At 45.0% G+C, this 27,160-nt stretch overlaps 1 protein-coding gene across 2 annotated transcripts in view; it reads right to left on the reverse strand.

The window, feature by feature from the left end:
• The window catches only part of Sorl1 (sortilin-related receptor, LDLR class A repeats-containing), a 159,589-nt gene that overhangs the window by 95,164 nt on the left and 37,265 nt on the right, over positions 1–27,160 (reverse strand). Inside the window, exons 6-11 of one of the 2 annotated variants that reach the window (NM_011436.4) lie at positions 21,916–22,096; positions 12,373–12,474; positions 11,200–11,369; positions 7,925–8,117; positions 4,115–4,232; positions 3,843–3,916 (exon numbers count right to left, since the gene is read on the reverse strand). In NM_011436.4, the coding sequence (NP_035566.2) occupies positions 3,843–3,916; positions 4,115–4,232; positions 7,925–8,117; positions 11,200–11,369; positions 12,373–12,474; positions 21,916–22,096 (838 nt within the window). Of the gene's footprint in view, positions 1–3,842; positions 3,917–4,114; positions 4,233–7,924; positions 8,118–11,199; positions 11,370–12,372; positions 12,475–16,824; positions 17,342–21,915; positions 22,097–27,160 lie in introns of those variants that run through there. The other variant, NM_001357261.1, reaches the window with a different exon arrangement.

The raw sequence follows: 27,160 nt of genomic DNA on the forward strand, positions 1-27,160 counted from the left end.
CAATACTGAAACTTACCAAAGACATTGAAAATAGGCTATCATATACTAGTATTTCTCACAAAGAGAACCCTATCATTTTTAGCACATCAAACCTAGTTATATATAAATAGAACAGCATACCATGACCAAGTGGGACTTATTCTGTAACTGAAAGTTAGCTTAATATTCAAGAGCCAAGTAATACAACCCATCATAGTAACTGAATAAAGAAAATCTATATCATTACATTGATATAGAAGTTTCATTTAACAAAAATCAATACCTGGATGTGATTTTTTAAGAGTTATCAATAACCTAAGACCAACGGGATTTTTCTCCAGGCTGATGGAATACATATACATATATGTATGCATATACACCACATACAACCAAAAGCATATTGTTTAATTCATGAGGCTGAGAACACGACTAGCTTTCCTAAATTACAAAGAGAGACTCTGTCTTTAAAAAAATAAAATAAAATAAGGAGACTAAAATGTTTATCCTCCAGACAAAGAACAAATTGGAATGCTCACTCCTCCTGCATCTACTCAACAGTGTCTGGAGATCAAAGTCACCACAGTAAGAGGAAGGAGAGGACTAGGAGAGCAGTGCAATGCAGGGGGGAGGAACAGCAAGAAGAAGAAGAAATGGTTTCATAAAAGACCAGGAAGGAACTGCCTCCTTTTGCGTTTGGTATGATTGTTTATAATAAATGCACATACACAGTAACTAAGAAAGAATCCAGGACTTTGACAAAGTCGGAGAATGCAGAAAGCATTGTTATTTATTAGCATAAAAATCCAGGCATGGGGGCACATGTCTTTAATCGCAGCACTCAGGAGTTGGAGACAAGTAGATCTCTGAGTTCAAAGCCAGCTTGTTCTGTATAGCAAGTTCCGGGTAAACCAGAGCTACCCAAACAGATCCTATCTCAAAAAACAAAAACAAAAAAACAAACAAACAAACAAACAAAACAAAAAAGTTACCAACAACAAAATGTTAGGGATAAACTTAAAAGAAAATTTCATTTGCAGTAATAGCAAGTTTAAATATTAAAGAATAATATACATAAACATTGGTATTTCTGGTTGTAGCTCAGTGGAGTGCTTGCCTAGTATGTTTAAGACCCTGGATTCATTCCCCAGCATTAAGATTAAAGAAAAGGAAAAAAAAAATGAAGTCAGGCATGGTGGCATATGCGTGTAATCCCCATACTTAGAAGGCAGAGACAGTAAGACCATGAGCTCCAGCCTGAACAACTGAAGGAAATGACATACAAGACTTCTACATTAGAAATGTAAAGATACCAAGAGAAATTAAAGAAGGCATGGAGGGATAGACTACAACTGTGGATCAAAAGACTCGGTGTTATTAAGATGTCAATTTACCCTGAAATCGATTTACGCATTTAATGTGTTCCCAGTGAAAGTCCTAGCAAAACTGGCAGGGTATGCAGACACACAAAGGACTTTGAATAATGGGAGCAATTTTGAAAATAAGCAAAGATCTCACCCTAATTGATTCCAACACTGGCTATAAGGTTTTTGGTAATCAAGACAATATGGTAGTGGTGAAAAAGACAGACACATAGCTCAATGGAACACAACAGAAACCCCTCTAAACATACCCACATACACATGACAGACCGATCTCCAAAGAGGGGCCAAGGGCGACTCAACAGGGGAAAGAAAAGTCTTCTCAACAGATGGATAAAAATAGATATCAAAAATTGGTCTGAGCAGATTAGAATATGAAAACAGTAGGGTGGTGATCATTCTCTTATGACAGACACATTTAGAAATTAACTCAAAATGAATCACACGTGTAAACACAACTTAAAACAATAGAACACATACTCAAGCATGCACAAACACACACACACAAATGTAAAAATAAGGTATCAGACATTAAAACAGCTCAACTATTCCAAGTAGGTAGAACAATTAAGATTTGATTGGATAAGCAAAGCCACCATTGTCCCTGTGGTGGGAACAGCAGCAGTAAAACAGAAAAGCCTCAGGCAACGAAGCCTCTGAGATGGGCTTCAAACTCACACGAGTGGCAGAATCTTGGAAAGTGGAATAAACAATCTATCCATGCCGAGCAGTCCTTATACAGAATTCTCGACATGCTGACTGTACGTAGAGGTGGATGCAGACAGTGGAGGGGGGATGTATACAACAAGAAGGTACAGAGATCCTTGGGGGCATGCTTGAGACTTTGAATCTGTAGAAACCAGGGAGGGGTGGCTCTTATCAAATGGAACACTGCAGCATAGATTGGCCATAGTTCACAGCTCTCCGTGAGGTTGTTATGGAAGAAAGAGCAAGAAGAAATGGTGGGGATCAGAGAGTTTACATAACTAGCTAGTTGGAGGGCAACCAGAATCTTAATCACCACTATTCCCTGCAGTAATCTGTCACCTGTATCCTTCATCCCCCAGCACATGCAATGGCTGGTGCCCTTCCTCCATGGGGCCTCTGTGGTGAAGACAACCTACGGGGACTGGGAAGCTCCCTCACAGGGAGTCTCCAACTCTCACCCCCAGCTACTTCTCTGCTAGTTCCCAAAACAAGGTCCCTTGGGTGCTGAACACTTCCTGGCAGGTATTACGTATGCCTGGAGAGAGTCTCCAACAGCTGCCCTGGCAACAGCCAGGCAACGCTGCTCCAGTGGAGGAGGAGCAAGACACAGCTCTCTACCCAAAGGAAATAACTTGCGGATGTTCCCGTCCCTGTTGTCTCCAGCAGCAGAAGGTACTAAAAGCCCGCAGGCCTCCCTCTCCGCTGGTGAGAGGATGCCGCACTCCAAAGGAAGCAACAGCTCTACGGATGGAGATGCAGCTATTCCATCCTTCCCCCGGGACAGGATGAGGGCGACCTGAAAATTCTAAACCTTCAACTCCCGTTTGGCCATGGTGTCCTGATCGCTTCTTTCATCTGAATACATGGACATGGACATATGCACACAAACACACACACACACATACACACACACACACACACTGTCTTCTCTCATGTAGAAGGATGATAAGAAGCTTGGGTCACATATGAGATAAAATATAAGAGGAATGTTTACAAATTACCCAGAGCCAAATGGTGACATGATTGCTATGCGTATTGCAGATTAAATGTGGCAAGGTGCACACTATATTGTCCAGAAGAAGCACTTTGGGGATAGAAGCTACAGATGCTGACTTTTCAAGTCGGCCGGAACAGTGGTCTGCTGGGATGTCAGGACCCATCCCAGGGTCAGCACAGACCGAGTCTCTGCAGAATAAGACCCCAACTTATTCTGCAGCACTAGTTGACCCTTGAGAATGGGTGTGGCCAGTGGGTTAAACAATGTTAAAACAATCCCCTCCCATAGCATGGAGAAGATGAAAAGGACCAGCCAGCAAGGCTCAGGAAAAAAAAAACAGGGGAAATGAGCAGTGTCAGACCCACCACAACTGCATTGTCATTCGCTGACACATACGCCAAATTTTACTGGGCATTTTCTCTATGCCAGACACTGTTACAGTCCAGGGCTGAAAGAAGTAAGCCAAACAGACACTGTATTCTTCCCCTCATGGAATGTATTATCCTGAAAAACGTGGTCAAATTCACAGTTGTTTCTAATAAAAACTGAAACGGTCTGCTTTTTATTTAAAGTGATATTCTGGCAAAAATCACAAGTATGTTATAGGGTGTGAAGACACAGGAGTGTGGGTCAGTCTCCTGGGGGGGCCTGGGTTTCTGTATACACATGTGGATCATACAGAGCATCACAGACCCCCACCAGAGATCATTGGGTCCCTGAAATGTTGGCTCACAGCTCACGTGCTCACACTAACAAAAGCTCCGGGACCAGGAACTGACCTCTCTCCACCTGGCTCCAGCACTGCTAGAGATGTACACATTGGTCTTGCTGGCCAAGTTCTTTCCCACAGAGCCTGAAACACAAAAGGAAGAATATGCTAGAAAGATATCTGGCCCAGACAGACATCCCAGCTAGTAGCTAGTCACTAGGATAATGTCGTAAAGCCATGAGGAGGGGAAACTGCTAGGGGTGTAGATGATCACTGTATATCTCTCTGGCTGCATTAACCAGCCCACCCAAGTCCCTGGGATAGCAGGCAAGGCACACTTACCGGTAGCAATGATGAGACCGGGGGCTGACTCCTTGGATAGGATAGGCATCCTCCGAAGTTGGAGGTTGAGCAGTTGACTGAGGCGCTGGGCCAGGTGGAGGGAACAACCCTGAGAAAGCTTCAGAAGGAAATTACCAAATAGGATCAGCATATAACACAACACATGCCTGGGACTCCCTCAAACCCAAGAGTCTGTCTGAGGACCCCACAGCAAGACCCAGAAGAGGGTCTGGCCCAGAGGAATCCAGACTTAGAACCCAGTGGTCTCCAAATCTCCCTAGACAGAGCATATCTTCTGACCCAACATAAATCTCTACCACCGAAGAAAAGACAAAGATAACTTAAAGTCTGGAGACTCCCAGAAATAACAATTACAAACCAGTGTCAACTCAAACAGAGAAGAAAGGCAGTCCATTGCCGGTGCCACCCAGGAACCCAGAAAGACAGAGAACTGAAATGCCCTGTTGACTTTATAAGTCAGTGCAGATGTGTCTGAAATACAATGCTACAAGTTCTGTCAGAAGAAAACGAATCAGAAGTCCAAGAGTCTCCTTGGAAAATGGCCAGATGTGTAAGACGCATGTTCTGAATGTCACAGGGGTCTTGAGGAAGCCTTAAAGGCTTATCCCACATTCGTACAAAGATGCAGGCTTTCGTGGTGTTGAAACTGGCTTCCTCTCTAAATTCAGATGCCTACCATTCCGTAGACCACCATAAATGCCTCTGCCTCATTCTCCTGGCCAGAAAAGTGATGTCTAAAGTATTTCATGCCTATTAGTAATCAAAACAGGGGACTCTGTGTTCACGGCACAGGAAAAAATGATGACAAGGTTTGTCCAATCTACTTCTTTTTTATCACCAAAAGAAACAAAACAAAAACAACAACAAAAATCCAAGATCCTTCTAACAAACCAATCTTGCTAGCATCCAGGGTTTGATCAATTAAGAACAACAGGAAATCAGGTTGGCTCAAGGAACCTCCCCTACTTCCTCTTTCCTTTTATTTCGCCTACGAGGAAATCAATCCTTAGAAGTGTTTCTGGATCCTTAGACTATCAAGTGTTTCTGCATTCTTAGGCCATCATGTTTCAACCATATATATTACTATGTAGTCTTTTTCACCTCATGATTTAGATTGAAATATTCCCCAAGGGTCCTATTCTAAAGATTTAGTCACAAGATTTTGGTACCTCTGGGAAGTGGCAGAATCTTAAGGAGGTTGGTACAAGGAAGTTGTCATTAGGTGTGCCTTTGAAGGGGACATGGAAACCCTGGCCTCTTCCTCTCTGGATTCCTTTTATCTATTTTCTGTCTGCCATGATCAATCAAGCTTGTTCTACTATGATGTTCAGCCTTGCCACTGGCCCAAAGCAACAGAGTCAAGCAAGCTCAGACAAAAACTACTGATACCTCTAAAACAGTGGACCAAATTCAGTCTTTCTACCTCACAAACTGATTTTCTCGGGCACTTTGTAATGATGACAGAAAGCTAACATACCACCTATGATGGTTAATGTTCACGGTCAATTTGATTGGATCCAGAATCGCCTGGAAGATACACCTCAGGGTAGGTCTGTGAGGGAGCTTCCGGAGGGGCTAAGCTGAGAAGGAAGAGCTACCCTGACTGTGGCAGCACCATCCTAAGGTCTGGGATCCCTACCTGAATGAAAAGGAGAAAGGGAAAACAAGACTAAGCATCCACCTTGAGCCTCTCCTGCTGTGACAGACTGTACCCTCAAAGTCTGGAACCAATGAATAAATCCTTTCTTCCTAAAGATGATTCTTATTAGCTATTTGGTCCCAGCAAAAGGGAGAGGGACCCAACCATTGCACCACCTAAGCTAAGAGGTAGAAACTGAAAGCCGATTGGGAGCCTACAGTGACAACAATGACAAGCTCATCAGTGGGAGAAATAGCACTGCTGCTGGCTCTCTTCCACCAAGTTTGTCCCCTGCCCCATGGCATGCTCAACACTGCCTAGCCACATCCAGATCAAGATGGGCCAAGCTTCTGAGGGCCTACATACTGAGGAATTGGAATGTCTAGGTGTTTATGCATGTCTGTTTATAGCCTGCTTCTTTCCAAAGTTAGATTTCATGTGGTAAATCAAGACCTATGGGCCAAGAAAAAAGAAAGAGAAGAGAAGAGAAGAGAAGAGAAGAGAAGAGAAGAGAAGAGAAGAGAAGAGAAGAGAAGAGGAGAGGAGGAGAGGAGGAGAGGAGGAGAGGAGAAGAGGAGAAGAGGAGAAGAGGAGAAGAGGAGAAGAGGAGAAGAGGAGAAGAGGAGAAGAGGAGAAGAGGAGAAGAGGAGAAGAGGAGAAGAGAGAAAAAAGGAAAGGAAAGGAAAGGAAAGGAAAGGAAAGGAAAGGAAAGGAAAGGAAAGGAAAGGAAAGGAAAGGAAAGGAAAGGAAAGGAAAGGAAAGGAAAGGAAAGGAAAGGAAAGGAAAGGAACATAGGGAAGTGTGCTCTAGGGCAAGACTCTCCAATAGAATTTTCCCAAGAGGAGAAATACAGCTATGAAATGCAGGGGAGACAACATAGCTTACCATGGACAAACAATTCAAAAGTCCAAAAGATTAGGTGATTGACTAATTATGGATGCACCCCAAATTAGCACTAATTTCTTCTGGTTTCTTTCTGCCCACTCAGGTGAAATAGAAACACAAGACAACCAGGGAGTACAACAATCAACTCATGAGAACACTTAGCGGGACCAAGCAACACAGTTTAAAATGCTCTGCTTTTTAGGCACATAAATGGGGAACACTATGCTCATTCGTCAACACTGTAGGTTTAAGATAAAATTGGTGGTGTCATTTTTTTATAGCAGTTCCAGACGAGAAAAAAATAGAATACCGTCATGTATCATTTTAGAGTTACATGTAAACAGTGTGTGTGTGTGTGTGTGTGTGTGTGTGTGTGTGTGTGTGTGTGTGTGTGTGGTGTCCACTAAAAGAGTATCCATTTGAAACAGCTGTATACATAAAACTGGTGGGAAAACCTGTCCATTTCATGTTTGAATAATCCCAAGTCCTGCAAATGGAACACACGCACCTGCTACGCAAAACACAACCTCTCAAGTTTTGGAACCCTAGGTGACACTTCCACCCTTATTTTCTGTCGTCCCCGCTCCCCGATTTTCCCGCTGGGCTTTTCATCAAATTGGCTCACAAAACTCCAGCTTCCCGAAGACGTGATGTCCTCAAAAGACACGCGTTATGTCCTCATGTCAGAGTCGTGAGCTAACTCAAGCTCATTCGTCAAGCAATAAACATGATGTCTAACAGATGTTGTGTATCACGGGGCTTCCTTCAAAACTTTTAAATTAAGCTGAGTGTGACAGTAGAGGACATAATCCTGGCACTCTGGCCACTTAGGAGGCTAATGCAGAAAGACTGCAAGTTTGAGACCAGCTTAACAAATGCTAAGCCAGCCTGGCCTACGTAGCAAGAGTCCATCTCATAACAAAACAAACATGAGCTATTAGGCTAAAGGTCTAGCTCACGAGTCAAACAAGCAGGGTCTGTATGTGGTTCAATCTCCAATAACTAAAAGATACATCTTGAATATCCCATGGTACCCCTCTGAGATAATCCCAGCCCCCACCATGCCTTGGTGTGGAGCTGGGGACCTGTAAGGGCAGATATGCATATGGAATTTTGTTCCATGTGTCATTAAAAGCACATTCTATCATCTTGCATGCTTCCTGTAAATATTGAATATAGAAAACTGCACCAGACCACAGCTCTCTGTTTTGTATAAAAAAAAAAGAAAAAAAAAAAAAAGCCAAACAAGATGAAAGCAGCTGTACCTCACAATTGATTTTCTCTCCATATCCTGTGAAGGCTGGGGCCTGAAGAAATTCCCAGGTTCCCCCTTTGTCAAAGGTGATGACCGACCTCATGTTCTCCTCATTCATAGAACCATTAATCAGGGTGGCAATATAGACTCCTTGTAAGCCTTCCACGCGGTGAAAGTCGGCAAACGGCTCATTTGCAAAATACCTGCAGGCAAAGAATAACAATCGTGCAAGCCCGGGATCGGCATTTACTTGGCATTTTTGCATTGTGTGCAGCATAATATTGAACCATCTTAAAGCACACAATATCACGGCACTAAGTACACTCACATTGTTATGCAATGTGAGAGTTCCAGGACATTTTCATTATTGGCAGGCACTGTCTCTGTCTGCTTTTCTTTCAGTTCCCAAGCCTTGGTAACCACAGATCTGCTTTCTGTCTCTACAGATTTGCCTGATCTGGCTCTTCTGTATGAACTGAATCATGCAATACCCTTTTATATCTTGTTACTTTCGCTTATATGTTTACAAGGTTCACCATACATCATTTTTTAGAGTTAAATAACTTGCAGAGAGAGAGAGAGAGAGAGAGAGAGAGAGAGAGAGAGAGAGAGAGAGAGAGAGAGAGAGAAAGAGAGAGAGATTGTTTTTAAAGGGCCAGGATGCTCAGTCAGCCAACAACTCCTCAGAGGACACTTAGAATGTAAAAGACATCTTAAAGAAGTTGACAGAGCGAGATCCATCTCCTCACTTTGACTATTGGTCCAAATCCTTCAAGAAGCCTGGACAAGTGGGAAGCCTTGAGCCAGGTATGTAAGACACAGGTAACAGTGCTGAGGCTCACAGTCTCATCTGATCTCTAGAAATACAATTCATAAGCACTGAGCACGGGGCTCCCTGTCAGGAATCCTCACAGCATCTCTTGCTGGTCTGCAGTGAAGCAGTGCGGGCAGCGAGAGGACAGCTCTATAAAGCCTGAGGCAGCTCTGGCTAACAGGACAGTAAAGACCGCCCAGGTCTTACTTGCTACCCTCAAAGCCCACTGGAAAGAAATTTTTCATTCACATCGCATGCTCATTAGAAATACAACATGTATGACGAACGGTCACCATGGTTCATGTGTGGCTTTTTAAGCTGGACATGTGCCCTTTAGGTCGGGGTTTCTGAGCCATGGGCTGTACAGTAAAGCTCCCAAGTCCCCATCATATGCTGTAGGAATCCCCTGAACTGGGTGATGGTTGGACCACCTCAGATAGGGAGACACACACAACCTCTACCGCAGGAAAGGGAAGAAATACGTAGTACCAATGAAGCTGTTCTTGGTTGGCAGGATGAGAAAAGCCCCTCCCCCCACACCTCGCAAACCCAGGTGCGTAGACTAAACCCTCTGATGTGGGTGGAATTCCTTGGGTCTCTGTTGGAGAATGGGTTAATGGGCTCTGGCCTTCTGTACGCTCACCTCAGCTCTCTTCCCTTCGGAAGCTACCATCCTGAGGCTCCCTGCTTATTATGCCCATGTGGGAGGCCTGGCTTTCTCTCAAGACCTGGTTCTTTTCCCTGTTATCTTCTGGGGGCTTTAGCATTTACTGCCTGCCAGCTTTTGCCAGGCTCTGCTCTGATGTCCAGCCACACCTTCATTTCCCTCTTTGGCTTGTACTAAAACAACAGACTTCACGCCTGCACTCTCTCCTGAGAGTTTGTTTTCTCTCATCATCTCTACCAGCCCACTCCAAAGCATTTCTCCCCTCCTTTCCCAGGCGCTATGGGCTAAAACTTGCCAGAAAGTTCACCTGGCTTCCCCTTCAGCCATACCCTGTGCATCTACACACTGGCAATTATCCCCACCACTGACTGAGCCAAGTGTTCCCTCCAAAGCTGTCCCTACGGGTCTGCCACCTAGTTAGCACATTAGTTCCTACATGAGTCATACAACTCGCTATGGCGTCCCATGAGATTCCTTCAAGCACAACCCACAAAAGTGAGAGTGAGTCCCTGTTAAGAGTTCTCACTCCTCTTCTTTAAGGAAACAAGAGCCAATTTGTCAGCATCACACTGCCCTTCTCCGTCCAGAGCCATCTATTCTAAACCAGCCTGCTGATGCATCTGAGAATTCTCCCTTACCCCATCTCATTTGGCTGAGACAAACCCACGAATGATAACAGCTCATTGGACTGAACACATCTGAACCCTTGTCGCCCTGAGATAAAGCCTGGCTATATGAAGAAAGCTCGACAGGATGCTGGCCTACCACTGTCAACACGAATCTCTTTTCAATATCTCAACCGGATGACGCACTGCAGTCTCAGGCACCACGGAAGGAACCTGTCACATGTAAAGGGCAGTTTCCAGGTGTGACAAAGCTGTATGGTCACATAACAGAGGACCCCTTCCTTAGAGGTCCTCTCTAGGGGGTGGGGGATCCCACTCTTTCCTACCATGAGAAACTTATCTGAATATATGACAAATGAGTAAAATGATGAAGTCATCATTGAGCCTCATCAGTCACTCCATAGACATGGGAGTCTCCGAGGTGGTGGGGTGGGGTGGGAGAATGAAAATTAAAGTCACTGAAACACCTGAGGGACAATGGCTCATGAATCTTACTTATTAAAACATGCAAACTCTATTATTCATCCACAGAAAGAAGTGAGATGCTAATACTCACCCGATGAGGTTGGACCTTGCACACATGCCAGAAGCCAGATCCAGAGGGCTGCATACCATCCCATGATTCCACGTATGCCAAGCATGCAGAAAACTAAATCCAGAGTGCTCAACCGCTCCCCAGCCCTCAGAGAAGGTAGCACTCAAAGAGCACCTGTCCTATGAGCATCAAACAGCCCTACATTTGTGATCACCAGTTAAAGGGACAATGACCCTGGGGACTTTGTTATCACACACCACCAGAGGCTGTCTGTCAGTCACTTGGAAGCAGGGCCCCTGTGTCCCCTGAAGTGATGGTATCTTTCAACTGTTTTTTCCCATTGGCTCAGATACCACAAAACCCAAAGGAATGGTTAACTAAGTAGCTGAGGTCCTAAGTGTCACCTAGAACAGCAGTGCTCAGCCTTGGCCACACACAAAATCCCTGAGGGGGACAACCTGAGCCATAACCCTAGACCAATTCAATTGTAATCTGAGGACACCCAATCCAGGGGTGGAGGGGGTACACACTTCGAAAGCACCTCAAGCAAGGCCCCATGGACAACTAATCTTGAAAAGCACTAAGGTAAGAAGAGTCTGGTGGCCTGATTGGCTCAAGGCTGGAGGCTGGGGGTTTTCCTTACCTCACCAGAGTGTCACTGCCGGCCCCTCCTGGGCTGTAATACAGCACATTCTCCAAGGAGAGGGAGAACTTCAGCCCCTCTGCCTCTGAGATGTATAAGTTAGTGCTGTTGTTACTGTGGCTAACACACACGAACACCTGGTCCTCGGCGGCATCAGCGATGTAATATTCCTTCAGAAGACAAAGTCAGAAAACAAACAGTTAAAAACCCAATTATCCCTGGGGGTTTTTATACACACATGCAGGCAATGACCTCACGTGTCCCAGTGATAAAAGTGGGTATAAAGTCACAGATAGCCCCCCCCTCCCCCTGCAAACTGACATAGCTGAAATGATTTTCCCTTCCAAGTATCCATGACTGGTCTACCCATAGAGCTTGCTGGTACAGCACCAGAGAAGAATGGGCCTCTGACCTCCATAAATGACCTAGAAACCTCTTTTTGGTAATGATGTCTCCTCTTCTCCCCCAACAGACCTTTTATAGCACAAGGCACAATATAGATTAGCACGCATTTCATTTTCTCTTCTTTTCCCTTGGGAGACTGAAAGAACCCATAGAAACTAAACAGACCTGATCATCATTCCTGTTACATACCCGCTGGCTGATGCCAAAGCCTTCCAAGGCAACCTCCTGGCTGCAGGCTCTACCCTGGTGATCCACAACTGTGCCTTCTTAGCAGTCAGTATGTACTAATGCTGAATTCATTTGAGGTATGTACTAATATTGAATTCATTTGAATACTGGCTATGTTATGCTTTCTCCACTCTGTTCTTGGTCTTTCTAACCTGTCTGTTTCTACAAAAACAGAACCCAAATACATCCCCTTCTGGAACCTTAGTCATCTGCAAGGAATACAGCATGTGGTTAATAAGCAAATGCCATGCACAAATCTCCCCTTGCCCGAGGACTGGCATACGAGGCCAGTGACGGGCACTGACCCTTCTGCCAATCTTACTGCACTTAAAGCAGAAAAACGATTCCCATTCAGCTCCCCTTCCAACAGTGAAGTGCACAGCAGCAGACCAACAGGCCCAGAGTATAACAGGTCTCTTCAGAGGCCTCTCTAGAGGGTGCCCACAGGGAGAATGTAAAATGCTCACACCAGCAGGACATTCCCATGAGGCTTGGAGACAAGCATCCTCCCCTTCCCGGCTTCCAGCAGACCTCACTCACATTAATAGGATGCTTTGTGACAAACTGGGCTGCTCTCATAGGCTTCCGGCCAAAGGAGACCCAGAGCTGGACAGATGACTGCTGCTGGCTGCCCGGAAGATGCTGCCAAGGAAGAGAAGAGGAAAATTAACTGTGCCAGATGACAGTCCCTCAAAACATGAGGAAAAGAAAACAGGTCAAACCCTCTGATTCTGCTGAAAACACAAAGCAGTCTGTGACTCGGTCCCTCTTCTCTTTTTACAATATCTGCTCAGAGCTGAGCTGTTTAGTACAGGACACTCGATCTACAATTCCTACAGACAGTCTGAGGGTATCAAAGGAAGAGAGACAATGGTATGACAGAGGAACTTGGACACAGGGAGGGTGGTGGAGGCCACCAGAGTGTGAAAAAGAGCGGTGGGGAGGGAGAAGGCCATGGAGTTCAAACAGAGCAGAGCCTGCAGCTTTAAGTCTGCACAGGTGAGCTCAGCCATACACTATACAAAGCCCAAAAAGGCTTCAATTTGCAAGACTCTGCAAAATGCTTGGTAATTCCATGATCCAATCTCTAAACATTTCCCATCAAGTAGGATATATGTATGTGTATGTGTGTATGTGTGTGTGTGTAGAGAGAGAGTCTGATAGAACAGAGCAATCAACAATGCTAAGTATCTAACGTTGCATTAGATATTTTAAGATATCACTGGGTCATAAAGATGTTAAGGTGTCCTGTGCATACAAAGATCTTCATGACTACCAATGAATACACATGCCCACGAAATACACATATTGCATGTTATGTTTTTTTCACTACTTTAAACTCTGTTCCCCAAAACAAGACAATTTCCAGTAACACCAAAGGCCCAACGTCAGCTGGAAGTTTCAACAGAAATACAACAGTCAGTAAATAAATTGAAAAGCGTTCCTGTATCGTTAGCCATCAGAGACATGAGAATTAAAACTGCTTTGAGATTTCATTTCACACTAGTCAAAATGGCTCTCATAGAGAAAATAGATGACGCCCAGTGGTGGAGAAAGAGCCCACCTGACGGAGAAGTGTGAACGGAGCAGCCAACTACTGCTGTCAGCTTGGAGGTTCCTCGAAACTAGACATCAAACCTGCTCTGACCCAGCAGAGGTCCTTGCACATCCAAGTCTATACCACAATAGCTAAGAAAGGGAACCAGTCCAGGTTTCCATAGGCAAAGGATCAGATGAAGAAAATGCAATATATTTAAATAATAAATTTTATTCAGTCCGACAGAACAATTAAATCATGACATTTGTAGGAGAATGTATACAACTGGAGATAAGCCTCACTCAGAAAGAGAAATACCACATCTGTGTGTGTGTGTATACATATACATATATATGCATGCCACTCTTATCCCATAAATACAAATTTATAGACCACTATATATCAATCTTTCTTCAAAGTCTCAAAAGGCATACTTTCCCTGCTTCTGAGAGAATTATTCCTTACCTAAAATAATTCAGGTTAACCCTGAGGTATTGTGAGAGTGTTATTGTATTGTTTTATGGCCATCAAGAAATATTTTAGCAATATTTTAGATCATGACACACCAGTTACTGTGCAGGACACTGTCAGGCTCTGTCGCTTTTCCTAATAAACAGTGGGGTTTTATTAGTTGGCCTTTTTACTTTTTAACTGTTATTAGTAAGCCCTGTGGAGCAGACTTAACAGTACAAATCAGTGTATGATAAAATAAAGAGTTCTGCTCCCACTGCCCTACCCTGTCCCCATTCCACCTTCCAGAGTGTCCACTGGCAGAGGCTCTATGCACCTGCACAGTCACACACAAACATCCCAATACAGTGACAAACAACACTGAGCCTTCCCCTAACACTGAGCCTCCCTTCATCCCTAAACAACAGGGCCCTGACCATCCAGAGTAAAGATCTCCATTCTTTATCTTCTCTTCAGCATGTATAGTCATACAGTCAAGCACTGGTTAATGAGATGACAAGAAAGATATCATGTTGGTCTGGGGGGAAGCTACTTGGGCGTACCAGATCAGCTGGCGGTGATATCATTTTGGCCATGCTGGGTTTCCGTAGTCTTCCTATCTGAGTGGAGACTCAAAGGCCAGTGAGGGCATGTTAAGAATAACTCCACAGGATATTTCCAGGAATGGAAAGATGCAAACATTACCATAGCCACAGCTTGCTTGTCTACCTGAGGCAGCGCAAGAAAGAGACACAATGCCCATTCTGGCTGTCACTTTCTAGTGGCATTCTCGGTGGCCTAAGACAATTTTATGCGTGCAATCAAACTGGGTCAGAAGAGAGGAACTACCTAGCAACTCCTTCGTGAATACTGCATGCAAACCTGGCCAAAGCAACTCCTTCATGAATACTGAGTGCAAACCTGGCCAAAGCAGTTTAGCCTTTCTTCATGAATCATGTATTGCAGACATCTTTCCACTTCACACTGGTGATTTCCAGAAGCGCTTTCTCATAAAACGCACGGGAATACACTGCCTCCTCCTTCACATATGCACCATACCATTTCTAGGCTACACTCTAAGAAGAGAATTAAGGTTTTTAGAAAAGGAATTATTTCTTCCTTCTGAGACAGAATCTCATATAGCCCAGGCTGGCCTTGAACACACTGTCCGGTTGGGGGTAGATAGCCTTGAACCACTGATCCTCCTGCTGTACCTCCTAAGTGCTAGGGTTCCAGGTATAAGTCACCATACTCAGCTTGCAAGACTTTCATTCTGCATTGAAATCCTGACAGGCTGAGTCCATGACTAGACCTACAAACGTGTGCAGTGTTTAAATGTGTTCATCTGGGTGGATGCTACAGGATTTGATACTTTATGGACAGGTTAATTTTTTTTAAGTTTTGCATTTTCGGTTCTGATAAGCAAATGATGTAGATTTCAGTGTATATCTGAGATGATAGTAAAGCAAAAAAAAAGTCATGAGTCACCAAGGGGGAAGTGAGAATTGGTATATTCTTAATTACAAAGGCCAAGAATGCAGTGATAAGCTCTTCAATTTCAAGTCTCATAGTGGCTCAGCTAGAAGGGGTGGACAGCAGGAGCCCTCCCAGGGTGTGGGGTGACCTGGACAGTAGCTAAGAGCTGGCAGTGGTGCAGTCTCCTCTGGATCAATGACAAAGCTTCTAGCCAATCACCACAGATGTTCCCAGCAGGGGACATCAGACATAAAACACAGAAACCCAGCACAGTGGCCCAGGCCTCTCCTCCCACCCAATGACCCATCTCTTTCAACTTGATTGCACTAAGAAACATCTAAGGGATCAAGAAAGCGCCTCTCTGGCTGTGTCTCTGGGGCATTTCCAAAGACAATTAACAAAAGGGAGATGACCTACTCTGAACACACACGGAGGCACTGTCCCCAGGCTGGCTAGGGACCCAGATGGAATAAAAAGAGGGAGAGGAGCAAGCCATGAGTGTAGGCTTCTCTTTTCCAGAGCATCATGAAGTGAAGTGAGCTACCCCGCCCCGCCCCACCCTCCCCACGGTTACACACCGAAAGCTCCGAAGTCCTGTGTCAAAACCAACCTTTCTCTTTTAAATTCTTTCCCTACAGTCTTTCGTCCCAGTAACAACACTAATCAGATTGGCACATCCCAGGTACTCGGGAGGCTGGGGGAAGAAAATCACTTGAGCCTAGGAGTTAGAGACCAGCCTAGGTAACATAGCAAGATCTCACGTAAGGAAAAATAAATAAATAAATAAATAAATAAATAAATAAATAAATAAATAAAGCATAGGTAAACTACGACTAGCTTCCATAGTCCCAGAGGAAGGATGAAAGCTGCTAAGGAGAAAAAGTCACCAACAGTCCCATCTGGCTCTGATCTCTGTGATCCAGAAAATGGTCAACATGGCAAGAAACACCTACAGGTGCAATAGTGGAATGAATGTTATAGCAGTAACCAATGGCTTTCCATTTAGACTTAAGAGACCTGCACCATATAGGAAGCACTTGCCTGAAACTGTAAACCTGACCAAGAACTCATAGCTGGAAAGCTCACAGGCACAAGGGCAAACCTATTACTATTATGTTGCTAAATGGACATAATATTAAAAGTATCTTCCAAATAGATACTTCTGCACCCATAGATTAGTGCCGCCGTCAGTCTTTATCAGAGAAGTGGTTTTGCACCAAGGACAGTGGTTAACACAGAAGCTCACAATTGCTCAAAATGCAGAGGATAAGCATCAGAGGAGCATCAGCCATAAACAGGATGTCTATACCACATCCATCCTCCCTGACGTTCAGGGAACGTTGCAGAAAGGAGGCAGAAAGATTCTAAGAGCCAGTAGCCAAGAGGACCTGGGCAAAACAATGCCTTCTGGACATGACAAGAACAAAGAATTCATGAACTCGCATAGCTATGACTGCCTACACCAGCCAAGCACCGTGTCAAGCCAGTGGACATTCCAGAGCGGGGGCGAGGCACTCATGAGCCTCTACCTGCAGCAGAGGAGCTGTTGGTGTGATGGCTTCTGGGAGAGAGAGTCGATTTTCTCTTAGAATGTGGTCCCTGGTAGGTCAGCCATGTTCCAGGAGATGGTCCGGCACCCAGGGCAGTGCAAATTGGACTCAGAGAATAAGTTGAAACAAAACAAATAACAAAGGAGATGAAGTTATAAGGAATGTGGAGGTGTGGGGAGATCCAGAAAAAGTTAGAGGGAGGAGCAGGGAAAGAATATTATCAAAATACATTGTATATATGTATGAAGTTAATACAAATATATAATTTTTAAGAAGTGAAAAACTATCCTAAGGAAAATAGGTTAAATAATGGAAAGGCAGACAGCTAGTGGGGCTGGCATCTGTAAGAAATGCTGAGGACAGACGAGGGTGATGAAGACTTTACATCAATATAAACTGTTCTTCTGTATAGATTGGAAAAGGACCACAATAAAGTTTACGAAGTTACTATTAATTAAAAACATTTCCAGAATGACAAGGTAAAGAGCTCTAAAACTCCATCCCTAAAAGAAAAAAAAAAAAACACTCTCAAAAATCAACATTTTCGGGTTTCTGAGAACTACATAAACGTTTGGCAAAACTCCAAGCAGCATTTATTGAAGATCGGTGTCTGGGTCTCGGCGAGCGTGCGTGGTGAACTTCACTGCACTTTCCCTCGCCCCCCTCCTATCCCTCTCTCTCAAACTCTGAGGTAGCCTCGGAAACCTCATAGCCATAATGGCTGAGGGGCTACTGGACAGAACAGGTCCTCCCTCCCCAAAGTCCAGTCAGAAAATTGCCAGTACTTCACCCACCTCATCGGAAAGGTACAGGCTCTGGGCTCATCTTCCCTGACCAAGACCAAGAACATGCTTGGGCAAGCGCAAGTGTGTGTGCACACGCGTGTGCACACACACACAGAGTCCAATAGCCAGTCAGAATGTGCCTGGGGGACAGCAACTGATAACTGGCACTTTAACGTGGAGATTGCCAGAGGCAGCACCCACAGCTGGGCCTAACAAAAGCTTAACATGAAAAACCCAGAAAGAAAATAGCCCTAAGAGGCACCATTTGAAAAGCTCTGAAAGATTTCTAAGAATCTTTGAGGCAGAGCTCATAAGAGCTGTGAGTACGCCCCAGAAAGAACAAAACAGAGTCTGTCTCACCTCCAGCTAACCTGGAGGGCCCCACAGAAGGCAGAAATAGGGGGTGAGGGCAACTCTGTAACTTACCAGGCAGAGAGTAGGAGATTTTTACCCTGCACCAGAGCCAATTAGGAAGGGCAGAGATGTGCTGCTTCAAAGTACCCAAGGAAATTCTAACAAACACTGACTGCCTGCTGAACTAAATTACAGACAATTCTGTAGATGTGCAATAAAGAGCACATCACAGAACAACAACATAGACCCAGGGGTAGGTATCAAGAGCCACAGTATCACAGTAACGATATCATTTTCAACAAAATCTACTACTGGTGAGCTGTAGCTGTCAACTTGACATAGCCTAGAGTCATCTGAAAGCCTTCAGTGAGTGGTTGAGGAATTTACCTCAATTACACTAGCTTATGTGTCTATCTATGGAGAATTGTCTTTATTGTTAATTAATGTAGGAGGGGCCAGCCCACTGTGGGCAGTACCATTCCCTAGGCTCTATAAGAAAGCTTAGCTAAGCCTGAGCCTGTGAAAAGTGAGCCAGCAAGTAGTGTTCCAGCCCTAACTTCCCTCCATGATGGACTGGCTGTATCTAGGACGTGTGCGCCAAATATACATTTCTGTCTCCTCTAAGATGATTTTAGTTGGAGGGTTTTATCACAATAACAGAAATCAATCTAGAACAGACGATGAGCCGGGGATGGTGGTACACACCTGCAATCCACCACTACACAGGCCAAGGCAGGAAGGCTAAACCTAGGCTGGGCTACATGGTGAGATGTGGCTCAGTAGGACAGTGCTGGCCAAACATACATGAAGCCTTGACTTCCATCTTTGTCTTCCCCCTCCTTCCCGTGTCCCCTTAACACACAAAGAAAAATCAAAGGCAAGAAAGAAGAAGTCTCAGCGTAAACTATCCAAGGGTAAGTACAAGTATTAGAATCAGCAAACCAAAATCAGGTACCACAAATACGGTTAAAGAACAAAAGAATATTAAATAATGGCTCAGCAGACATGACAAATAGCAGACCCACCTATCACCCAACACTTGGAGAGTGAGGTAGGAGGATTACAAGTTTGCCATGAGCCTGGGCTATGTATAGAGATCTTGTCTCAGAAAAGAATTTTTTTAAAGGCAGGTCATGACTTAGGTAAATGACTTGCCTGGCCTGTAGAAAGCCCTGGGTTCCATTTTTACCATATGGGCCTACTACATTCGTGCATCTGAAGGAGTCACTTGCCTGTTGCTGTGATAAAATACTGTGTCTCAGGTAGGTCCCCAGCCTATGGGTAGGATGGGGGTCCCCATACCTTCTCTCCCATTTAACCCTTTATGGTTATGTCGCAGAGCATGCTTCACTACCTCCTACACTTCTCAATGTGATCAACCTGGCAGGACTATACATACACCCTTCCAGAATTTAAAAAATGTACTTATCTGGGTTTTTTGTTATTTGGATTTTTTTTTTTAATTGTGTGGTTCCAAGGCAGCATATGTTCAACTCTGCTTCATACCTGCCACTGGGTCTAACATCAGTGACCATCAAAGCAGACACGACCCCAGAAGTAATAGAAACTCCACAGGTTCTCCTTTGTGCCTCTTGCTAGACCACAGAGGGACAAACAGACAGACAGACAGACAGCCCCCGCTATTGTACCTTCAACTGTTGGACATGAGATCCAGCTGAGAAAAGGAACAACAGCCACCCGCTTCTGGCCCCACTCAGGCAAAGGCAAGAGCAAGCCAGGGCATCACCAAAGTGTGTGAGAACTGAAAACTTAAAGGCGCGCATTAATTCCAAGCCAACAACTTCAAAGAAAAAAGGCCCATAGCCACTGGGGAGCCAGAGATAAGATTGCAGGCTGAAAAAGGACTCAGGGTTATCCGATTTGGGTCACAAAGCATCAGAGCTAAGGCCTGGTTTCCACTTCTGCCTGCTCTCAATTACTCTACTCATTTCCAAGGTAACTGATGGAGGGTATGTTCCTGAGCTACTCTGAAAGCATGTATGTACGCGTGTATGCATGCATGTATGTATGCACATGTATAGGTCTATATACATGTGTGTATATACACATATATGGGTATGTATATTTTATGTGTATACACTTACACATACACACACACATACGTACGGGTGTATATGAGAAAGGCAGACAAAGCAAGAAAGGGATGACCTAGGAGTTAATATAATCAGAAAAAAATGGCCACAAATCAGTGGTTTTAAAAATCATTTCTGGGGGCTGGAAAGATGACCTTGAGATTAAGAGTGTACACGGCTCTTGCAGAGAACAGAGGTTCAATTCCCAGCACCCATGTCAGGCAGCAGCTCACCACTACCCAGAGCTCTAGCTCCAGGGGAGCACTCATATGCATACCCACACGCAGACACACATAAATAAAAAATTTTAAATGACTTTTAAAGACAAAACATTTTGCGGGCCAGTGAGGTAACTCAGGAGTGGAGGTGCTTTTGGCCAAGTCTGATGCATGGAGTTCCATCCCCAGGATGAAATGGTTGAAGGAGAAAACCAACTCCCACAGGCCGCCCTTTGACCTCCACATACATGCCCCCATAGAACACATAACCACATAGTCTCACACACACACACACACACACACACACACACACACACACACACACACACGCACGCACGCGCGTGCGCGTGCTAAATAAGAAACAAATATAATGCAACTTTTAATAAACTAAGAAAACACATTTTTGCAAGGTACATCCTGGGGACTGTCTGTAGCTTTTGGCCATCTCTACTCTTTCTCCAGCCCTCCTCGCTCGTTGCTTCCCCTGGTTGTGAGGACCCTAGGATTCTATCAATGAGGCTGATCTGCCTCTGCCCACCTGCTACCAACTGTAGGAATCAATGAACGAGAATCTGAAGAGAAACACTCTTCCCGGCTTCAGTCCCTCAGTTAACAGTGACAGAAAGCATTGACAACCTCCCGAGTACCAGAGGCTTTCCACGGTCAGTAAGCAGGAGCAAGGATCCAAGGTGCCCTTGGCAGAGCAGGCTCAGTCCCTTGGAACGAGGTCACAGAGTCCTGCTCGGTAACCTGCTCTGGTTTGAGGCCTCCAGTGTCAGCATCTGGCTCTTGCACATCAAAACCTCCTCAAGGCTGAGCATTAAGCGACTTACTGACAGCTGGACGCTTAATTACTCCTTTTCTTTGAATATTAGCTTCCACTCGGGAGTGACAACACATCCTATGAGCCATGTAAATGAAAGCGTCCAGAAATCTCAGAGAGATGAGTCTAAATGGGAAGGAAACCAGGTAGTGGGATTTAAAGGAACATGAGCCTTCAAGCACCATGGCTCCTGTCCATATTCTTTTTACTGAGAGTACAAAGAAGGTTGTTTTTAGGAGCTGAGGAGCTAGCTCAGTTGGTGAGACATTTACTGGGCAAGCATGAGGTCCTGAGTTCAATCCCCAGGCCCCATTGGGGGTGAGGAACCAGACACAGTGGTTCTGGGGAAGCTGGGATGGAAGGTTCCCTGGAGCTGACTGACCAGCAAGCCTCTAACTGAACTGCAGTGGAGAGAGAGAGAGAGAAAAAAACCAACAAACAAAAACAAACAACAACAAAACCACTTGAGGTCAACCTTTGTTGACACCACACAAATGCCCACACACACATGCTAACACATACACACTCAACCACACACACCTAAAGTGAGATCTGTCTTTGTCTGGGATGCTTGGCTACAGGGAGACAAGCAGCTTTCTAGATTTTTTTTTTCCTGATCGATACTTTGATTGCCTGCTCTAAATTTCTCCACTCTGGCCTTCTACCTTCTTCAGGTATGTTCACTGACAACCAGGATCCTTCAGCCAAGCTACGGCAAGTCTATCATCCAGCTGACGTCATACAAACTCGTCCAGGTGGGTGCGGGAGCCGCGCACTGCTGAGCGTCCTCAACTTACCACCACCTTTGTAGCAAACATATACTTGTCGCGAAGCTGAAAGTCTCTCACTTCCTCCAGGATCACTTCCTGGTTTTCCCGGGACTGGAAGAAGTCTGTACTGCGGAGCACTGTGGAGAACCCAAAGGGTTCATGTCGCTCAATGTAGATAGCGTTTGGCTGATCATAGGGGTCGATTCCCCTGGAAAGAAGAAGCAACTGTTACCATTTCCTAGTTAATCACTAAAGCACAGACATTTCCCTGGGAGGACAACCGTGCAGGATCGGCGTAGTGCCAGCTACAAATGGCACTCTGCCTCAAGCATGTGCCTTTGGTTGTTCCTTAGTGAGGGACAGAAATTGGGGATCTGCCACTTATCAAGCGTTTTACTCTGCTGTGGCTGTTTCCAAGACATCCTGGGATTTGTGCGCAGCCATCTCTGGCCCTGTTGCAAAAGAACGGAAAAAGCAAAAGGCAAAAGGTAGGGAGGCTCTGAAGAAATAAGCATCATCGGGCTCCTGGAGGCAAGAAGCAAGTTCCTAGTGCCAAGCTCGGAACCTTGCCCGGAGAGGCATTTTTGCCAGGTGCCACAGACTCGATGGTACAGTAGCACACGGGCCACATGAGAACCCTCAGAGCCCAGTGGCCTGTCTTTCAGGTGTTTCCTTGCCTGTTCCTTGCAGACATCACTAATCCATGCCATCTGGAGTCGTCTTACCAGTACATCTCGTCTCTCTCGAGGCACCTGCTCAGCTGTCACGCAAGGCATCCTTCAGAGAGGGCAGGCACCCTCGTCCTCCTCATGCTTCGGTGGATACCTCTGTGTAGAGGCACCCTTTGTACAAACTCAATCCTCCCACCTAAATCCTCTCCTCTGAGACCAAGTTCAAATCACCGTCCTCCAAGCATCCTTCCCAGTGCTCCTCTTTCTCCTCCCAGTGTTAGCCACTCACTCACTCGGAACATGCACTAGCAAGGCTTTTGTGGGGGAGTTTTTAACTCAACATAAGGGATGAAAGTACTGAGGCTGGGTGAATTCTGGAGTCAGTCTCATTGTGCTATAGTGGGGCCTCTTACCCACCGAGTCACATGGTTTTGGGCAAGCTCCGTGGGCATGTCACATGGCCTGGGGACAATGAGATAACAGGATCCCTGGCTAAAGAGATGCTCACTGTATTCGATGCCTGGCCCACTACTATACATACCAACCCCAACTGTAACTTAGGAGTAAGGTCAAAGTCCAGTGGAGAAGCTCTAAGCTAGTGCCCTCAAGTAAAGCACCAACCAGAACCTGGGAAGGCCACTGATGTGCCCAGGATTCCTCACACTCACAAAACCTGCCAAAGCTGGTGAGCCAGCAAATGGAAAACTAACTGGGAAGTCAAGGAAAGAACTCCAGAGTAGCCATGCGGAGACGACTTGGGCACTGAGCTGAGGGTGGCATTTCTGCAGCTGCCTGTACACAGTTCCACAATACCCTGGGGGCACTTAGCATATTGGAGGTGAGGGTCATTTCCAATTCCTCCTGAGATGGACCATCAAGGCCATGTTCGTCAAAGAAAACAGATTCTTTTAAAAGGAAGAAATAGAACCGGGGACGTGGTACAGCCATTAAAGCAAGTGGCTGTTGTACCGTGTGACAGGCAGTGTGTGGTGTCCTCCAATCCTAGCACCGGGGAGATGGGAACGGAGTCTAGCCAGTGAGTGCCAAGTTCAATCAAAGACCCTATCCCAGAAACATAAGATAGAGACTGATACACATTAGATAGAGGAAGATGCACATCAACCTCTGGCCTACACGCACACACATGTGAACACACAAATGTGAACACATACACACATGTGAACACGCACACAAGAAGATGACAAGAGATAAAAGGAGAGAGTCTCATTTCACACTAGCAGAAGACTTGATGTTGGCCCTACAATCTGGACTCTGAGCAGAGTGATAGAGAAGCCAGCAGCCTGGTCCCAGCGTGGGAGAAATCCATTCTTCCCGATCAGATGCTAGTGTGGGGGCGGCTGGTGACATGTTCTCTTCTCCACAATTAGAAGTACTGATTAAAGTACTTCCTCTAGCCTGGAGGATATGCAAATGACAAGGAGGCTGGTGGGTATTTTTAAAAAGCAGAGAGGAAGGAACCCTTCTTGACATATTTTGAGATGAACTCATTTCTATTATCCCTTGCTCTAGCCAAAAGAGGAAGCCAAGGTCTAGAGACAGAAGCCTTATACCTCTAATCCCAGCTCTCTCCTCTCGTCCATATTTGGACATCCTAATTCTGGGGTTGGTTCAACCTACAGATTCCTATACTCTGGCATCTCCTTGCCTCCTGCTTCTCTCTGGATCTTAGATACTTTTCATTCTGTCTTCCATAAAGAAATCCCATCCATTGGCTATTTCTAAGCATAGTTTCACACGAGGCCCCACTGCCTCACCCATAGCCCCATAGGGAAGCTGCACAGGACACCCTTGCATGGGCTGCCCTGTTACAGGTCTTCCCCTATCCTATCTGCACATACATTTACTAGCTTTCTCGGCCCCGGCCCCTTCCTCCTTGCCTGTTGTTCCAAGGCTGACAAGCATGGTGAATGAAACCTGTGTTAATTCTTTGAAAGATCGGCTTGCACTGTTTCTTATGTTGAAAGACATTTATGAAGAAATCCCCCCAGCCACCATAAATCTCAATACTAGACTTCCAAGGATCTGAAATAAAGTGAGCCAAACCCTTTAACACACCTGTGAGCCTGCAGAAGTTAGAGAGCAAAGGCCTAAGCTAAATACTCCTGCATTTGGTTACACTGCTGGCTCGACCTCTCAATATGCTGCTCATTAAAATGATAAATTTGGGGATGGTAGAGATGGCTCCGTGGTTAAGAGTTCTGGCTGCTCTCAGAGAGGACCAGGGTCCAGTTCCCAGAACACACGTGGTGGCTCACAACCATCTAACTCCAGTGATCCAATGCTCTCTTCTGACTCTGTACGCACCAGGCACACTTGGGATCCATACATATACATGCAGGTAAAACACTCATGCATATAAACCTAAAATTGTTTTCAATCAATTTCTCCCCAGAAGGCAAGAGAAATTTACGGGACTCCTGGATGGAGGCAGTTCTTTCCTGACAGCATCGTTATAATTTTCCTAAAATACCCACAGCCTCTGCCCAAGGAAAATAACCAAGGGATCAGGGAAGCTGCCTGCTCTGAGAGCAAAGTCCTTGTGACTTGGAAGATGCTTAGCTATCATCTTTCTTCACCATCCTTAGTTACTAAGGGAATAATATCGACTCGAAAACATTCAGTTCAAACAAGCAGCCAAAATAAACACGGGCAGAAACTACATCCTCTTTATCCACTATAGTCAATGTAGACTAAAACTAAATATAAATCTCAGAAGTCAAATAATAACTGACAAACAAAAGCACATATATAACCTCTCTCATATGATACCTAAAGAGCCTAATCTCAATATATAAAGAGTTCTCAGAAATCAATAAGAAGAGTAATAATCAGAGAAGGGGCAAGAGACATTAGCAGAAATGCCCCAAAAGAAGAACATTTTGTTTTGTTCTTTTTATTTGATTGATGGATGGATGGATTGATTGATTGATTGATTTATATGGGACTTCTCTGTGTAGCCATCATAGTTGTCATGGAACTTGCTAAGAAGAACATTTTTTTTAAATTCATGCTTGATTAGGAGTTCATGATTCTTACCAAATACATAAAGAGTTCAAAGCTATCCAGTATTACATGAGGCCTATCTTATAGGAGGCAGGTAGTGTTCTTAAGCAAAGACATTCAAACTCATTCATAATGAGAAAAATGCAAATTAAAGCTAAATGAGACACTGTGCCCTTAGCTGTAGATAAAGACGCTATTCTATTCTACTAAGATGAAAGTAAATTTGACAATGTCCATGGAACATTTGGCAATGTCTACCCAAGTTACAATTTCCCTGGGGACTCAGCAGTGCACGAGACTACCAAAATCTCATCCCTGCGATACTTTCGCCCTATTGAAGGCAAACAGTTAATAAGCCATACAACTGTATGCTAGAGCAAAATAAAGGATTACACACAAAAAGGGTACCATGTAGCTGAACCAGCAGAGCAATACTTGTAATTCTAAGTAGAATCTTCAGAAAGTTCCCTACAGAAAAACAGCTATCACTTAAAAGACAGTAGACCGGGGTGTTGGGAGAGTGGGGAGAAAGGCAGAACCTGTGTGAGGCTCGCATCGTGAGCACGTCCCCAAGCCTGGGGAGGACCTGCAGAAATTAAAAGTAGCACTGCCATATGACTGTGCAGTCTGGATATAAACCCCACCGGAAATGAACTCACTGCCCCTGAGGTCCGCACCCCCATGTGTACTGCGGCACGATTCTCGAGCTGAGATAGCTAAAGTGTTGATTAACAGACAGAGAAATGCAAGAAGAGACTGTGGCATATAGACACAGTGGGATATTAGTCCATCTTTAAATGAAGCTGCTGCGTGACGATGCGGAGAGACCTAGAAGATATTATGTTAAGTCAAACAGGCCAGACACACGAAAAAGCGTAGTATGCTCTCACTTCCTTTTAAAAATGTAAAAACTCACATGGGGGTGGAGACGGGAGAGGAAAGTAGGAGGAAATAAAAGTAGAAGCCATGGAGGAGAAAGAAGTCAAGAGAGCCAATACACAGAGGACTGGACCTCACAATCATAGCTGGTGTTTGGGATTTTTGCTAAATGAACGGATCGCAGCTGCTCTTGCTACACGCAAAAGGACAGCCAGGTGTGACCAGACATATAATCTGCTTGGCTGTGGGCATCACTTTACTAACTACATCTCTCCCATAGCAACATAGAACATCCGCTAATAAAATGTAAGTAAATAAGTAAGCTCTGATGGAAAAGTCTCGGGGACTGATAAACGATAAACCCAAAGGGAGGGCAGGAAGGACAAGCTAGGAAAGAACATTCTAGCCAGAGCTAAGAACAAGAGCAAAGGCCATGTGCCCTGTGGTCCATGCACACTCCATCTTAGGGATATGATGATGCATGCAAAGGCTCACAGGAGGGCTGGGGAGATGGTGCAGCAGGTAAGGTGCTTGCTATATGAGACCCATGTAAGACATGGATGTGGAGGCTTCTGCTAAGGGGGTGGGGGCTGGGAAACTCTGGCTAGCCAGTCTTGTCAAATTAATGAGCTCTAGGTTCATTGATAGACCCTGTCTTAAAAATACAGGGGAAAGTATATACATATCTGCACACATGT

Source organism: Mus musculus, chromosome 9 (genome assembly GCF_000001635.26).
Source record: "Mus musculus strain C57BL/6J chromosome 9, GRCm38.p6 C57BL/6J".
Lineage (NCBI taxonomy): Eukaryota > Metazoa > Chordata > Mammalia > Rodentia > Muridae > Mus > Mus musculus.